The sequence below is a fragment of the Ammospiza caudacuta genome, chromosome 7, assembly GCF_027887145.1.
Source record: "Ammospiza caudacuta isolate bAmmCau1 chromosome 7, bAmmCau1.pri, whole genome shotgun sequence".
Classification (NCBI taxonomy): Eukaryota; Metazoa; Chordata; class Aves; order Passeriformes; family Passerellidae; genus Ammospiza; species Ammospiza caudacuta.
The window spans coordinates 45,023,677-45,041,699 of NC_080599.1; the positions used below are offsets into that span (position 1 = coordinate 45,023,677).

Consider the following 18,023-nt stretch of genomic DNA (forward strand, 5'->3'; position numbering starts at 1 on the left):
ACATTTGAAACAATTTAAGCAATATTTAAATATATAGTGTTCTAGTGTAGAGGCCTGTGTGTGTTGTGTGTGCACTTTATATTTGTGTGTATATGTTTGTAAAAAGAGGGGTGTGTTTTATTAGATGAGTACAGTTGGAAAAAATACATAATCCCCTTGTCAGTCTAATGGAAGGAATTATCCCTCCCTTGAAACCTTTTCTCTCACATCACCATGATCATGGTTACAAGACTATTTACTTACAAATCTTAAAAAAGCTCCCTTGGTGAACTTGAAAATTGCATCTCCTGCCTTCAACTGCAGTACTTCAGTCACTTAAAAGAGACAGCAGAAATATGAAATTTGTGTGTTTCATACTTCATCCTGAATGCTATAAAAACTCATTTGCTCTCCTCAGTCCTACCAGACACAAGCATCCAGTTGCATGTCAAGCAGCAGCCCTGGATAACAAAACAAGCTCTGACACTGAGCAAGAGAGAGCCAGCAGCGTTGGGGTTTTGGTGCTGCAGGATAAACTCTGAGGTCCACAGGGAAATCTAAATGGTGTATTTTTCTGTTTACCTTCAGGTGACAATGTCCAAATGCTGCAACACATCACTGAGCCTCTGTTACAAAAACTCCTGTCACCAAGAATAAAAATGGATGGATGAATAATGGTCAGGCTGGACCTTCTGCCTCCTGCCAGCAGGATTGAGCAGAGATTTAAAAACAGCTTGTAAGCAATATGCAGCCAATCTAGACCTATATAATCAGACCCAGAATCATCAGCATTACACAGACATCAACTTACCTCTGAACAGAGACAAGGGACTTGCTGGTGTTTCTCAAAGGACCCAGATTCATTGACTGAAGTCATTGAAAGCATTACTTGTTTCACAATCTGTTTTTCAGCACTGAATAGGTTATTTTTTCCTTCTTGAAAGCTTGTATTCTAATTTAATTGAAGAAATATGATTAAGTATACCTTTCTCCATATAAAAAAAGAATGTCTCCAAATAGGATAACCTGTAAAATATTTTGGATGTTTTCTTCAAGACACAACATTTATGAAAGAGATTTTTGTTTTGATCAAATGAATAACAAAAAGCATAACAGCAAATACATCTTTACAGATGAAAGAACAGGATTTCCCTTTTTTATTTTAATTCACTGCCACCTCTTTCTACATCTTTCTGCAAGATCAATATTTCAGTATTTCCATCAACTGCAAAGCAAGGACAACTCAAACATGTGCAAACAGAGATTAACATGCTGGGTACATTGGGTCACCAATCCTGAAAGGCAGAGCTTTACCTACATTGTCCATATTTTGCTCCAGGGTGTAAAAAGTGTGGCTTCAAGGGGAGAAAGAGAGAGAGGGAGGGAGGGAAGGAAGGAGGGAGGGATGCTCAGCTTTAGATGCCAGTTTCCTGACAAGAAGTCATTTTCATGATAAGTCATCTGCAAAAGCTGTGCAGTCAAGAAGCTTTGTATTTGTCTCCTATGTAATATACTCCACATAGCAATCATTTCTATCCAAATGGACATATCCAAATCTAATGTTGTGGCAGCAAAACTGCCCTCTGATGAGACACCCTGATCATTTAAAAAAGACAAGAGGCATCTTTGTAAAGCATTTGGTGCTACATGATTCCTTCAGTGCTTCCTCCAGAAGGAAGACTTCCCTGAAAATTATTTCACTCCTTTTTTTAAACTGAACTTGGTGCAACCCTTTCAGGTTACTTTGAAGAAAAATGTTGAATCAATCCACATTCTAAAATGCCTCAGAAAGAAGCAAAATCCCAGCAGTAAATCCACCTAATTAGGTGAGGGTGTATCTAGCCCATAGCTATTATCACTTCTCAGCTTAATATTTTTAAACACCCTGTATGTGGAGCAGGCAGTAAGCTCTTCTCATTATTTCTCAAATGAAGCTGAGTAGATCTAACCCAAATTATGGCAAGATAAACCAGACAACTTAAGTGATGAAAATTATACTTTTCCCTCTGCTTTAGGGACGCTTCTGGCTCATCTGTCCTCTGATCAAGGTGAGCCTGATAAAGCTGAAAATTACACTGTGTGACTGGATTGTATGAGATTATCTTTCCCCTGAGAAGTGATTTATTTTAGTAACTCTTAATGAATAAGAAACTTTCTGCTCCAACACACTGCTCTTCTTGTGTGGGCACAGTTCCTTATTGCTTTGAGTGAGAGATCACACAAAAGAAATGGAGAATCTGAGTGGCTACATCTTCTTCATGGTTCAAAGACAATTTTGTCTTATAAGATAGACCTTCAGGGACCACCAATTCCATAAAAAGTGAAAATTGATGTCATCAGCTCGTGGATTTAACTGCAAAAGTCACTGGCATATCTTCCACTTTTTGAGTGTGAGGAAAGTCCAGTTTTGATTTTGAGGGATCTTGCTTTGTAGAATTTGGGGGTGCTCGACCTTTGGATGATTCCAGGAGATGTTGCATGTTAAGTCTGAAAATAAGGCGAGGATCTGGTCCAGAAAGAGATGGGCAATTGCAGCTCTCTCTTATTTTAAGAGCCTGTGAACACATGGGAAAACAAATCAAATAGGAAAAACAAGAAAGGTTTCAGTCAGTGACTTTGGCTTTCCAGACAGGTTTGCATTTGCACATTGGTTAGTGTAATAATGAGCCTGAATTGTTACTGAGCAACTTCTCAACAGAAACCAGGAATTCCTGTGACAAAATGGAGCAATATGGTAAAACAATGGGAAAAATGAAGAATGAAATTATTTTCTCACACCGTGATCTCCAAGGATGGATACTCTGAAAGGTACAACATAATTAAACAGAAAGTTCTCCAATGCTGAGATTCTTGTCCACATCAGTACCTTTTAATTTATATTCACATATAAACCTAACTTTTTGTAGCCCTTTCAGGATACTTTGAAGAAAAAAGTTGAATCAATCCATACTCTAAAATGCCTCAGAGAGAAGAAAAATCCCAGCAGGAAATCCACTTAATTAAGTGGGGGCATATCCAGCCCATAGCCCACAGCCCCAGCCCACATACTGCACTCAGCTTCATATTTTTATATTTATATTTACATTCAAATGCAAATGAAAATTACTGCATCAAGGAAAAAAAGGCTCTGAATAATTTACTTCCTCAGATATGTTCTATTATTGAAGTAACTATACATAGATGTCTGACTCCAAAAAGGAGGGGAAATCTCCAATAACATAATGGACTTTTAACTGTTTGGCACAGAGATCCAGATGGTTCATCAGTATAGCTAAACTCCTGTTACACAAGTGATCTCATCTCCAAGAAGCATTTGGAGTATTCCAAGTCTCCAAGTATTATGAGAAAATCAGGTCACAAGAAAATAATGTCTCTAGAATGTAACAATTTCTCTGAATAAAAAGACCAAACTTTAAGTTAGCCCTGCTCACTGAGTAAGTGCCATTGCTTGCATTTTAGAAGTAAGAAAGTAGAGGCACAAAGGAGCCAGAGAATCTCCCAGAGAACCAAAATTCATTAGCACAAGCACATTCCTCCCAGATCTGTCTGCCTGACAATCTGAGAAAGGAATGGCAGTGGATGAATCTCACATCTCAAAGACTCTGTGGAGAAATTGATACCAAACTGTTCAAAGTCAGGTCTTCTAAAGGATGCTTAAATTGTGTTCACTGTCACAAACTGAACATACCTTAATTAGACCACACAAACTGGCAGCTCCTGTGTTTGGCACACAACAAGTGATGAGGTGCTTTGTAAGCAGCTGTACACAGAACTACTGGGATCCACGGATCCTCCTAGAACTCATTTAAACTAATTAAGAAAAGTAGATCCTATGTATCATACAGCAAAATATTACATGTAGAACTCTAGAACTCTAAAGGGTTCTACATCATCACTGAGAACTACTTTTTCAAGATATGCAAAATGAAACACCAAGACCACAACAAGTCTGATGGTTACCATTAATCAATGGTCACTGTGGTATGGTCACATTTGTTCAATATTGGCCTGGCCTCAATTAACAGCATAAACCATGGGCAGATTTACATCCAGCTCTGTTTTTAATCCTTTCATAGAGAAACCAGTTCAAATGTGCATTTTATTCCACTTCATAATCATGGATTCCTGAAAAGCAATGGCCAGAGCTGTAGCCAGGTGACTCCTGGCCAGTATTTGGGACTGTCAGCAGAAAACACATCCTGATTAATTTGTTCTACGTGGATTCATGAGGAGGAAGACAAAACACAGTTTTCATAGCAGTCCTAGCATTGCATTGTAGACAGAGCAAAATTTTTTAATCTGCTTTATATCCACTAGCTTTGTCTGAAATATCAAATCAAATATTCCAGTACAGCTCTGCACAAGTATTTGCCCATCACTTTGAAACACTTTGATATTCTTCCATGGGAGGCACTGGAAACATCTTACTACAGCAGATTTTAAAATAGAAGAGCAGAGCTTCTTAACTCATTTTTATCTGTAAGGAGGTTCCAAAACATATTTCTCCTCTAACTTTACTACAGTGAACTGATAGAGTTTGCTGTAAATGGCTAGAAACAAACAGAATTTAAAATTAACAAATGGTTTTGGAAAAAGACACATTCCAAAAATGTAGCAAGAGTTTCTCCAGTTGTTTCTTGCTGAAATGTAAAATTCAAATTACTGGAGACACAAGTCTGGATTAGGCATGCAAATATTGTTCCTGTCTAAGTTTTTAAAAATATGACTAAAGCTTTCACAGCTTGTTTTTCTACAGCTGTTTCTATGATTGTCCACGCAGCCACCAAATGTAACTGTACTGCTGAACACTCTTCTGCTTCAGTGACCAATCCATTCCTAAACTGACATTTGTGATAAACCAAGAGTTTTCTCTTGTTCTCTTCTAGAACATAAGCTGCTGCAAGACTGCATTAATGTCAAGCAGTGTTATTCAAGGGAAATGGGAATACAAAGATTTAGGCTGTATCCTGGAAAAGGCAACATAATCCTCTTTAAAACTAATTTAGCCATTTTGTATCTCTGGGTTTTCCTGGCTAAACAGTGCCTGGCCTATTTCTGTGGTTTCACTCACCTGAAGTGCCAACAGCAAAGATAAAAACCAGTACTTCAGGTGAACTCTGTCTGAGTTCTTGCTAAACATAAAGCTGTGCAAGGGGGTAAAAGGCAGCTATTCAACATCATCACCTCACATGGCACTAAAAAACCCCAGATATGGAAAGAAAAGCCAAGTTAACTTGTCCCTGCTCAGGACAGCTGTAACTACACATTCCTGTGAGGGCAGCCACCTGCCTGCTTCTTGGTTCAGGAGATCCCAAATAAAACATCCAAACTCTTGCTTGTAAGTTACAAAGGTGAAGCTGTTTTCCTTATTAATACAACCACAGTCACCTCCTGCAATGTTTGGGAGCAGGGAAGGCAGAATTAGGCAGGTCTCCCTCATCCTATCACCTGCATGTAAATGTAAAGCTACCAGCAGAGGCAAATAGAAAAATAAGTAATTTTTAGCTCCCAATATTAATCCTTCACACTGTCACAGACACCAGACTACCTGCTGGTCTCAAGCCCTTACAGTCTTAATGAAGTAGCAGTAAAAAGATGATTAAGGGAATTGACAGACTTTACTGGATAGAGAAGAAAAGCAGCTTATATACAATGCTAATACTTCCAACCTTCCACTGATGTTGGCATAGGAAAGAGAAATTGTGACAAAATATTTAATAACTTTTTAGGGAGGACAGAAATGCAGGTCAGTGATTTTTATTTTTGTTTCTATTTTGATTGGGCTTAATTAATGTATTCTAGTACTAGAATTAACTAATAATGTTAATTTATGAAGTAATGTTCACATCATAAGCAAAGGGCAAATATACCAACCTGCTTTTGAAAAGGAAGGAAAATAAATGTATCTGCAGCAGAGGAAAAAGTATTAACTACACAAAAATTAATAAAAATAATAAGAGCCAATGTGGATTTGACAAAACCAGGTGTTGCCAAAGTAAATGAATTCACTTTTTTTGACAAGTTAAATGACCTAGCAAACAATACAAGCAGTGCAATTGATATATCCCAACTTATTATTAGGCTCTAAATGACCTCACCATGGCATTTCCACAAGAAAGTGGAAACAGGACTTAGAGTGAATCAAAAATGGAGTCTGAGCCAACAACATGATGCTAAAAAAGCAAATGTCACATCAAGATGAATTTTTGTATCACAGGCAAGGCTCAGTAGATAACCTTCTGCTTTATTCAGTGCTGCATTTGAACAGCACACTTGGAAACAGACACTGCCCCAAGTCAGAGAACATGAAAATAAAACATTGAGATCAACTAAAAGATTCTGCAGCTTCTCTCTGGCACTACACTCCCACAGTCTCTCTGTCTCCAGAACAACGATCATCTTCTCACCCTTATACAAAATTATTTTATGATTTTTTTTCCTTAAAATAAAACACATCTCTCCAGCCTCCATGCAAGAATTCTAAGAGATTTCAGTTTCCTATTTAAGAGTATACTCTGTTTTCCTGGTTTACTATCCTAACATCTCCCTGTCTGAGGGGAAAACACTTTCAAAACACAGCAAATCTTTTTTATTTGTTTTATTTCATTTCCAGGACAGCATCACTTTTTAACTGCTTGTAGCTCTCTTGTGTACTGATTCCTCAGCGTGGCTGTAGCTTCCAGCTTGCTCAGAAAACCAGATGTAACATCTTTAACACTCATTTGATTTGCTCTCAGGCTTTTAATGACTTGAAAGGGATCCCTGTGATAGTTCCCCTTTAATTTACACTTCCTGAGACTGTTCAGTCACCTCATTCAGATGTGACATTTCATTACCTGAAGAAAAATTCTCACTTTATATGATTGCATCTTATTGTGAACCTGCTTAAAAGTCTGTAGAGAAAGATTAGAGAAGTCCAAAATCTTGTCCCTATTTGTCCCAGCTATAGTAGCTGGTCTAAGAAGAGATGCATTGTCCTGAAACCATTTCAGCTCCAAAAAGAGCAGCACATGAAAGCAAATAATCTCATGATGGATCTGGCACTGACTCTTAAGAAGCACCAGTTTCTTCACAGAGAGACACTAGAGACAAAAAGGCCTTTTTTGATAATCTGGCTTCTCTCCTGGGCTCTGAATATCTACTGGCAATTAATATATGGCAAACATTCTGTTCTAAAGAGCTCAAAGCACGTGAACAATGAAACAAAAAGCTGATATTGAGCAACAATAAAAGCCTGGGGTTCCCTTTCCATGCCTGAAATCCAGCCTGAAGGCAGCAGCTCCCAGAAGAAGAGGAGTCAATGCTGCAGACAAGAAGCCTCCTCTACACATTTTCTTTCATCTTTATTCCAGTTTTGTAGTGCCAACCTCACTTATCTTGTGAACTGCTAAAAACAGGAAACATTCAGCCCCTGTTTTCTCATCCTACTCCAAAGAATGTCTAAGGTAAAGGGCAAACAAAAACATCTCCTCTCAATTATCTTTTGGAAGATCTTCCCAGCCTTCCCTGCTCTTGGAAGCGGGAGTAGCTGTAAAAAGATGGGAGCTGCTCCACCTGCTCAACTATGAGAGATGAGACAGAAATAACAGCTCTACACAGTTGCTCAGTTCTTTAACTTATTTGCTCATGCCTGGGGTAGAACATAAGAAGTAATTTATTTCATTACTTCTTTATAAGCCAGTCAACAACTACATGAAAATAAACGATCCTGAACCCCTTATGTTCAATCTAGCTAAAACTGAGGCTCCACAACAAAAATAATTTCCTATTCAGCTGCTCAAATGTGTTAGGAAATCCATCAAAAACATTCTCCCAGCTTGCTTTTGCAAAGTACAAACTTTGTGTATATTAATTTGAAATATCCAGTCTAGCCACTCTCCAGCCTCCTATCCCTAACGCTGACTTTGATTTATGCCATCATTTAGAATATTTACTGTATTCATTCTCATCAAAGGATTCATGAAACTCTTTTTTTTCTCCTTTGAAGTCAGCAAACACCTCAACATTTTAGTGCTCCCTCTGCCAATAAATCTTCAAGTGTCTTTACAGTTTGGAACTGAGAAAGACTTAAAGTGACAGAGTTTAAAAAAAAAAAAAGGAGAAGAATAGTTGGTTATAAAAAAGAGTATTTCTAAACACAGTTTAGCTTGCTGAAAAACAGCATTGTAGTGGAGTGCTTTAACACTCTATTTTATTTTTTTATTTGCTACAAAAGCAAGAGAAGTCAAGACAATTTAGGGATCCAACTCAAAAACTGCATTTCCAAAATGGCAAAAAAAATAGAAAGGGTGGATGAGACCTGTGGCACTGTTACATCTATATCAAAAGGCCATTCAAAAGAAAAAATTTTATACTTGAATCAGAAATCAGAAAAAAAACCCAAACCTCATGGAATAAAATTACATTTTATCTGTGCTATCTTACTTTAATAAAACCTTTGAGGCTGAAAGCTTTGCAATGAAGAATTTCTGTAAGGATAAAGAGAAAGGTAAGCGTGGTGCTATCAGAGTAAATTGGGAATCAATACCAAAGCAGGTAATTAATCAATTAATACCAAACTACTTCTGGCAAGTTTCCTAAGAGGAGAAGCCACGTCCCTGAGCCCTGCTCACCTCTGGGATGAGGCGCTCCAGGTGCTCAGCCCTGTTCTCATGGGAAGGGTGTGTGGAGAGCCACTCTGGCAGCTTGGGCTGCCCCTGCATGGCCTCTGCCAGCTCCATCTGCTGCCAGAACACGCTGCTGGCTCTGACATCCACACAGGCCTGGCAAGAGATGGGAAACACAAACACCACTGGATGCTTAAAGTGATAAATACACAGTCTAATTGATACTGAATTACAAAAGACATCTTAAATTTTAAGTTTCTAAAGAACATCTAGATGGTCCATACACCTGACAGGAATAAGCTGTTCCAAAATATCTAAAAGCAATAAAAAAACTCATGCAGACACTCCTTTTAACACCTGTGCTTATAAAACTTACATCTGAGTTATGAAAATTCAACAGGAAGGAAAGGTTTACCATTTCTGCCCTATACTGGCTCTTTAAAAAAAGCTCAGTGCAAATTCAAAGCTATATTTACTAGAACAAATTAATCATCTCCACAGATCTAGGCAAAGTTACAGGAGGAAGTTGAGAGTCAAAATATAAGGTGATAATAAATCATACCTAAATATACCTAAAAAGTAACTGGAAATGCTTTTCTGTAATTGATTACACAGCCTTCCATGGGTGATCTGTGGAATCCATGACAATAAAACAGTACTTCTGTAGAATTCCTCACTCTCTTCAAGAAGTATATATTTAACCATAGAAAGTCAGGGAACAGTAACTTTTAGAATTGCTTTTGTGTATCACCACAGACTTCTCTATTTTTAGGTTTAAGTATAAAAGAAAAATAAACAAGATTTCTTACACTGACCTTTATTAGCTAAGGAAAAAAAAGGGACTAGTGGGCAGAAGATGTGAAAATTATTTCTTCCCATTCCCTCTCCCAGGAACAGATAGGGTGTTTTATCCTTTGAATTTATTTATTTAAATTACTATTATAAAAAGGTTATCTGCACAACCAGAGAAATGTTCATATGTCACTTGACTAATTTCCTTCTGGTATGGCCCTACTTTTGCAGTATTAGAAAGCAGTGAGCACAAACACAGCAATTACATTTTTTTAATTGATTGTATTATTCCCTTAGACAACTTCAAATTACAAATGCAGTTTTAATCGCAGAATCAAAGTTAATTTTTAGAACCCTTCCTTAAAGTAATATTTATAACTATTAAAAGGAAATTTTGCTAATGAAATATTAACACTAGATGGTGCTGCTCTCACTGGTATCTCACACATAAGTCCATTGCACTTAGCCAGAAATCAAAGAGTTGGTTCAATTCCTTTAATATAGAAGGGGGAAAAAAGTAATTGAAAAAATAAACTATGAAAAAAATGCTGAGTAGCTTCTGACCAAATTATTGTCTTGCTTCAGCAAAGCTGTATTGTTGTTATGGCTATATTTCACTTAAATCTTTAAATCTTTACATATAATTAAATTCTACTTATGCAAGATCCCTATTTAGAGTTCTCCTCTTTACAAACACATGAGGTTTTCTTTTAATAGCAACAAACTACAAGAAAAGGAGACTGCAGGTAGTGCACAACTTTACACACTTCAGTGTTATTACATCCAATTAGCCACAATGACTTTGTCTTTCCCTAAATATTCTTTTATTTCCCACCACTTCATAAAACTACAGATCTTCAAAAACTTACAGTTTACCTCTATATGAAGAATGAAACTCCCTCTGACTGTAACAGAAACTGAAAAATGTCTGGTACTTATTTTTTCACTATTTTTATTGCTAATAAAACCAATCAGTTGTAGTTACCTTTGCAGCAAACTGAAGTCCCACTTTATCAGCTTCAGCCTCCAGGGTTCTGCTGTAGGGTCTATCAAACATGAACTGCAAAGAAACACATCAAAGTTTTGTTCCTGGGTCTGGAATGTATACAAAGATAGAACCTCATAGCTGTGTTTTAACCTTCTCATAAGGAGTGGGGTTTAACTACCTAATGCTCACATTGCATGTGATCAGTATTAATTTTCTTAATTTAATCTCTAATTCCATTATGTGTAACTCATTGATTCTGTATTCAGTTGAAATTAATTCAAATTAGTTATATTTTCATGGGCACTATCAGCAGCCATTCTCATTTTGCAGCAACTGAAAGTTAAATACTTTTCACCAGAATTTTTTCACTTCACTCTTTTATTGACATCAAGACTTTTCTTGCAGAAACTCTATGTAAAAAATTCCAGTGGTTCCCTAAACTTTAAGCATGGTATCACCTATTTCTTCTGGCAAACTGCCCACAATAAGGAATGCAGCCATAAATATTTGCATGCAGAAATCACTCCTTTGTCATGACTATCCTAACACAAGCTTCACACTGCTCTTGAGAAATCAAACTAGAAGACAAAGCTGACCAAACTCCTGTCCCATTTTTCTGGAGCATTAACACACCCTAAGAGGCAGTGGTGGCTTTCTCAAATGTAATTCATGTAGATTTGGGCAGCCTTAGTCTAGTCTGTCATGTTATAGTAAATGCAAATCAGGACTTGTTTAAACAGCCTGCTCCTGCAGAGATAAGGAACCTGTCACAACATCCTGGTTTAGTCATCCATTAGGAAATGTGAACTGTGCAAGGTTAGAGAAGAGAGAAAGGCCTATCAGCTCAAAAAGGTTCTATCAGCTCTTTATCTGGCTAGAGAAATTTGTCCTCCTTAGAAGTTTCAGGGGAAAAAAACCCAAAACCAAAACTAGAAACCACAAACCAATTTGAAATGAAGAGCACCAGAGAAGTGGTCCAGTTCCTTGAGCACATAAAGGTAATATAACTTTTTGCTGCTTTCCAAAGTAGTACTGATAGTTTTTCTTTCCTAAGTGAAAAACAGAAGCCAACCAAATCTGGTTTTAAAAGCCAAACATGCTGGTTTAGAAGTAAGCTGAGATGAGGTCACTTTTTAAATTCCTAGTTTCCATACAGACCTTAAACACTGCAATTATAAATATATTTTTTAAATCCTTTGATGATAAAGTAATTCCTTGAAGTGCAATACATGTTTTTATTGCCTTGAAAAGTTGGTGTTGGTGCACATATATTCACTAAACAGCAAAGAAACCCAACATACAGTGGTATTCATCAGCTACTGAAAAATGGAACTGTTTAAACAATCTTTTGTGAATGTGCTAGAGTGAAAAATTGGAACTTCAAACTCTGATCTAAAATCCTTGTCAGAAATTTGATAGAAAAAAAGATGAACTTGATTTTTTCAATTTAATTATCAGAGCTGCCTGTGTATGTTGCAGAAAAGGAAGATCCAGGGATGTTGACTGCCCAAACTCACCAATTTTCACGTGAAATAAAAATCTTATGGTGTGAGGTGGACAAGAAAGGAGGATGAAGTACTGCATCTGCACATACTGGTGTGTGGGGCATGAGAAAAACTCAGAGCCATGCTTGGGGTTATTCCAAGAATAATTCCTAGGCTTTAGTTCCCATATAAAATACCTGCTGCTCTATAACAAAACCAATATGCTTCAGTCCAGAAATACAAGCTTAAGGAACAACTCCAAATAAATGTAATAAGAAAAGTTAACAATTTATTAAGGAAAGAAACTCCATTATCTTTGGGGGAAAGGCAGCTCACATGCCCAAAGGCCTACAAAGAATCACTGGGAAACACTTAGAGTCAATAATAAAAAATACACAATAGTCACCAGGTCAAAAAGTCAAGCCTCTAAGGACATAAGAGAAAAACAAATATTGAAACAGAAGCAAGTACCACAGCATGGCTCAAATAACCCTTTCACAGAATGGGATGCTAAAGCTTTAAGAAGCAAAACACAGTTATGGAAGAAGAGCAAGAGAAACATCCTGAGAAAATGTGCAGAATAATTCACTTTCATGCAAACACAACAGGCAAATACTGAATGAGAGAAACAGACACTGCACTCCTGGGTGTCTAAAAAAACTCAGTTTCCTATTCAGCTTCTTTTGTCTATGGATGAAAGCTTTGCAAGTACTTATCCCTTCAACATTACTGAAGTTTGCTCAGCCTTTAAACCAGGACAGAATCCCACAGATGATGTTCCAGAGCTTAAACCCTGATTCCCTTTCAACCTAAAGCACAGCTCCAGCCCATGATGCCAAAACTCCATTCTCTGTGGGGAGGAGGAGATGCTGACAGGGAGTTGAATCTTGCTGTCTAAATTATGAGCAGTCTCAGGATTCATTCACACTTTGTTTTTGCCAAATTCAGCTCTTCAGAATGCTGGCTAGCATTCATCAATGTATTGGTTTCTTAGCTACATGTGCAAATATCCAAGCTCTTAGGAGATAATTTATGTTCAGAATCCACACATCTACCCATTAGCATAAGAACTACCAAAACAGATTGGTTATGTTTAATTTCTTGTTTTTGAGGAACTGGGGGAAATCTCAGGAAAAACACCAAGTTAAAGAAACCAAAGAGATCTTTCACTTTAATTCAGATTCCAGTTTTATGATCTAAGCAATTTCTATTTAAAAATAAATGGATCAGTAACTGTCCAGAGAGTAAATTACACTGCTGAAGAAAACTGGTACCAGAAAGCCTCTGAATTTTACTTTGCTGAAATATCTGCTGGCTGAAAAGATTATTTTAGTAACTTGTACTATAGCATGGGTGTTTAGATTCTCAATTTTTTAATCTTGGAAATCATTCTTATCACTAACAATGTATTTAATGAATTCCATATATTTTATTTGGTTCAGGAAGAATTTAACAACTACTTAAAATAAAAATATTGCATTTTACCTATACAACTTCAAAGGACAAGTTACCTTTCCAAAAGACAATCATTTGTCTTAATTGGCAGCAGGTTCCTGCAGCCTGTGCAACTAAATCCAGTCATTTAGGGAAACCTAAAGTTCTTCAACATGACAAATGAAAATCAGCATCAACTAAAGCAGAATCAGATGTATTAAACAAGGAAATCCAAGGAAATCAGGAAGGACAATAGAAAATGCCAGTCTTACCTCCTGCAACTTGCTCTGAATCCACTGGCCAACAACTGCCAAACTATCACGAGGACAGATGGCCCAAATCATAGTGAGAAAGATGAGGGAGAGGAAATCCAAGAAGTGAACCAGGCTGGCTTTCTCTGCCTGCAAACAGAAATTGTCCCATTTTCATTCCTTACTGTCTGACATCTCTTTAGAACATTAAGAGAATTTGGAAACACTTTAAAAGTCACTGATTTTTTTTTTTCCCTGTGGAGCCACAGGAAGAGGGCAAGCACAACATTCCCTGCTTGTACCAATCAAACAAACAAACAAAAATCCAGTTGGATACAAGGTATTTCAGGCTGGAACAAATCCATTCTGCCTATCTGACCCTCTGAGAGACTCAAAGCTTGAGGTAGGATGGAGGCAACAAGCAGAAAAAGTTCTTCAGTAAAAAGGCCAGGAAACATCTCAGTGTGAATGAAAAATCTTTAAAAATGCCTCAAAGACTGTTCTTTACATTAATTTGAGAAGAGATAAGACATCACTGAGACAGGATCACTAATGGGGTAGGGGACAGTATACATAATGTATTTCTCTTTTTTCTGCTGCTTTCCTTTAAATTCAGAATCCATGAGATTATTCTGTTTTCCAGAGCTCTATCTGACATTGCAACAAATTGATCAGAGCAGGATCATGCAACACTTCTCTGTGCCAGCTGGGTGACACCAGATGCCATACAAATAAGATAAGTTCTTTTTCATTATCAGAAATATTTTTTAGAAGTTTAAAGGGTTGCTTGGCTGAATCCAGCCCAAGAAACCATGATGTGAACTGTTGCTCACCCAAAGTCATGCAAGAACCAAGCTCTGGGTATTCCAGAATTTGACATTATAAAACTGTGTGCTCCAATAATAACAGTATCAGGTATTTTAAGATACTTTTTAAAGGTGCATACACTTCTGCAGGTGTTAACAGCTATAGAAGTAACAGAGTTGCTGAGCACCTCCAGTTCTTTATGTCTGTGCTGTAAGAGAGGGATCTGCAGACCAAGCTCTAAATGACTCTTGAAATTGAGTCATAATTTACCTGTACAGCTGTGAATAAAAGCCTGGCAGCCTCTGTGTTAACAGGGACCACCACAGGTCTTCTGACACTTATTAAGTGCTACACAAATAATAAAGATCTACTGTAGCAGGCTACTCATTTCAAACTCAATTTTGCATTAATTAGATAGAGTCACACTGAAAAGTTGGTTGGTAATGATAGGGAAAAGCATAACTAGAGTAATTAGAATGAATAATTTAAGAATATTAGACATCTTTCTTTAAAGACTTACTGCATGTTCCAGCACAGCATGAGCTATTTCATGTCCTAAAATAAATGACAGCTGATGAATATCAGAAACTGCTTCCAGTAACCCAGTAAAAACAAACACTTGACCATTCTGTAAACAAAGAGAAGAAAAATTAAGTGGGAGACATATCAAGTGCTGTTTCAATATTATTATTTTTTGTGGGGTGTACAACTTACTGGAAGCACAAAAGCATTTACACCTGGTTCATCCACCACATGGATAACCCACTTGAGAGCTGAGACCTGGGGGATGTCCTTGTTGCTTTCAGACAAATGCCCAACAACTCTCTCCACAACCTGGTAGCGTGCATCTGTCTCAGGTAACATCTGATTTTTGAACTGCTCCATCCACTGAAAAAAAAAATCATTGGTCCTAATTTTTAAGGTGGACAAATGTATACAAAACATGTAATTTGAAAATATCCTGTATTTGTGCTGTTCTTACCTCATGTCTCTGACAGATGGGAATATGGATACATTTGGATACGGCTTATCAAGTTTCACTTTACAACAGAAAATCACAGAACTCAAAATTACAGGACAAGAACTTACAAAAATTACCATGGACAAGAAAATAGTTAAGAATGTTTGCTACATGCATGTTATATGCTTTGTAACCATTATGTGCTCCTCCTGGAAAGGGAATTCTAACAAAGGATGGGGACAAGATGAGCAGGTAACAGATGAAGGGGCCCCTCAGGGTTCTGAGCATGAAGTTCAAAACTCATAAAGGACACAACATGGTTTGTTTGCCCACTTCATTAACAGGACTATCTCATCACTAAAAAAGCAACAATTTTTGAGTACTTTCAATTTCTTGTCTAAAATCTTACCATATCATATTCCATCTGTGACAGCTCCCTAAAATGCTCTTTGCCAAACACCAAGAGTCGAGCACGCCCGGTGATGGGTGTCTCCTCCAAGTGGGTGAAATAAAACATGACAAACACAACTCCCAAGCTGCTGACACCCAGCAGGATCTTCCATTTGTTTTTTCTTGCACTCTCTTTGAAAAGTTCCCGTTTATTAGGAGGAAGTGACTTCCACCAATTTCTTATGCTCCTGTGAGATACAAACAGTGTTAACTTAGAACATTTTTGAAAAGGAATTTGTTACTGTATTCTGTATTACAGCCTCATCTCATGTAGGAGCTTATGGGGGGTTATACTTTAATTGGCTTCCACTCCACTGCATTTCTTCCCTCCCACAGGAAAAGAAGGAATGCCCCTTAGTATCTTGGTTCATTTCTCTCCACCACATGTAAATGAGAAGGAAAAGAGGAAAAAAATACATCTAACACCTCTGATAATGGAAAAAAAGACCTCTTGTTGAGCAAACTGTCAGTCAAACAAGACTACAAGCACATCTGCCATCCCTCCCCACACTCACACTTTGCATGATGGGTCCTGCACTGAAAGAAAGTAAGACAGTATTTTACCTGCCAAGAATGATGGCAAATAATTTCTGAGCTGGCTTCACAATAATCCAGAAAAGAGGAACTGGTGCAGCCTGAAGTGATGGTGATGTGTGAAAAGACCTGTTGATCTGAATGTTCCAAGCAGCAAAGTGACATGGGGGTTGTCCTACAGAACTGATCAGGAGGGATGGGATCTTCTCCCCCAGTGCCTGAGAAGACTGGGAGAAAAACCTTCTTGAACTATGGTTTGCATTCCTGTACACTTCCTGTCCACTTGTATGTGGGACATGCAAAAGACATCTCAGTCCTTTACCAATCAAGTTTCTATGGGAGTCAGGGTTTCCAGTCAAAAAGCAGTTTCTAGTATTTCCACTCAAATCCAAGCTTTGGCATCTATTTCTGTCACCCTGACTCCGGCACCATCCTGTGTAAGACCTAGAGAGATTATTGCACTTCCCCTGCTTGCACAATGAAGCCAAATGAGACAAAATACAGTTTCTGCCCGACAGCTTTAGACCACAGATGATATTCATAGCTTCTTTGGTTGGTTACCCTGAAAAAAAGAAAAAAAAAAAGAGCAGACTGGTATTAAGAAGCCCACCCAAACAAGAAACTCGGCAAGGTTATTTCATTTTCACCTGAATGGATACTATGTATTAGTTTGTCAACATCTGCATTGCACAAAAGGAGGTCACAGTCACAACTGCATCCGGTTACAGTTGTAAAACATCCAGCTGCTTCCGACTGTGAAAGATATCAGTATCTTGCATCACTGAGAATAAAACAAGGTGCGATTTATTTTTTTCCTTTCACTTTTATTACCACCAGATCAGAGTGACTGCAGGTGTCCCTTGTGGGTCATCACCTCTCCGTGCGGGGCTCCTGCCCCCCCGGTGCCATCCCTATACATGAGGAAAATCAGGATCTTTGTGTCACAGGATATGTGAGCATATTGCTCGTACTTTACTCCTGGCCTAGAAACAAAACACGGCCAAACCAAGGCTCGGCCAGCCGGGAGCCTCTATCTCACGGACATGGAAATGCCTTGGCACGGAACTGACCCAGGCCCTCCCGCCTGAGGGGCCCCGGCGCCCTCACTTTCACCCTCTGGCTCCGATCGCGGCCTCTGCTTCTCCCCCAGCCCCATCACCCTGGGGGGTAACCGCGATTATCGTGACATGGGCTGATGCGAGAAGCCAGGAGTGGGGAATGAGGGAGACGAGTCACTCTGAGGCGCCCGCCCGGGTAATGGCGGGCGGGGAGGCGGGGGACAGCTCCGGCCGCCTCACAGCTGCGCGTCCCAGGGACCGACCTCCTCCACCGGGCTCCCCTACTCACCACCGCGGGAGGCGGCGGCGGAGGGGCCGGACCGCGGAGCCGGTGTCGATACAGAGCCGGGGTGGAGAGCGGGAGGTGGGACGGGTGCCGCGCCGCTGCAGCGGCCACCGGGGCCCCGCGTCCCTTCCCTCAGGCGGGGCCGCCGCCGCTCCCGCCGCCGCCGCTGCCCTCAGGCGGCGCCCGCCATTTTGTGGCAGCGCGGGGAGCAGGGGCGCCCCTCTTCAGGCGCAGAGCCCGTTCTCCTGCGCGCCGTAACGCTGGCTTTGCCCGCGGTGTTTCCGTGTCACTTAGCTGCAAAATGTGGAATATGTCAGGATTATTTTAAATCAGCGTTTTCTTTGATGTAAGATCTTTTTATGCTTTCAAGCCTAAGTCAGCTTCCCTTAGTCA

At 39.0% G+C, this 18,023-nt stretch overlaps 1 protein-coding gene across 1 annotated transcript; it reads right to left on the bottom strand.

Annotated features, from left to right (window-relative positions):
• Positions 1–1,137: 1,137 nt before the first annotated feature.
• OMA1 (OMA1 zinc metallopeptidase) lies at positions 1,138–17,817 on the bottom strand. The gene is made up of 9 exons (XM_058808771.1): positions 17,634–17,817; positions 16,317–16,848; positions 15,712–15,940; positions 15,056–15,229; positions 14,862–14,969; positions 13,556–13,684; positions 10,363–10,437; positions 8,592–8,741; positions 1,138–2,534 (listed from the first exon to the last, which is right to left on the bottom strand). Exons 2-9 carry the CDS (start codon positions 16,826–16,828, stop codon positions 2,316–2,318), a joined length of 1,596 nt encoding a protein of 531 aa, XP_058664754.1. The 5' UTR covers positions 16,829–16,848; positions 17,634–17,817; the 3' UTR covers positions 1,138–2,315.
• Between the last annotated feature and the right edge of the window lie 206 nt (positions 17,818–18,023).

Excerpts from the sequence above, each read along its gene's own strand:
- OMA1 (XM_058808771.1), bottom strand. The coding sequence starts at position 16,828 with ATGAATATCATCTGTGGTCTAAAGCTGTCGGGCAGAAACTGTATTTTG. Across the intron at positions 15,230-15,711 it reads CACAGATGGAATATGATATG|TGGATGGAGCAGTTCAAAAA; the intron begins GTAAGATTTTAG and ends TTTTTTTTTCAG. Across the intron at positions 2,535-8,591 it reads TGGAGCGCCTCATCCCAGAG|GCTCTTAAAATAAGAGAGAG; the intron begins GTGAGCAGGGCT and ends ATGTGTTCACAG.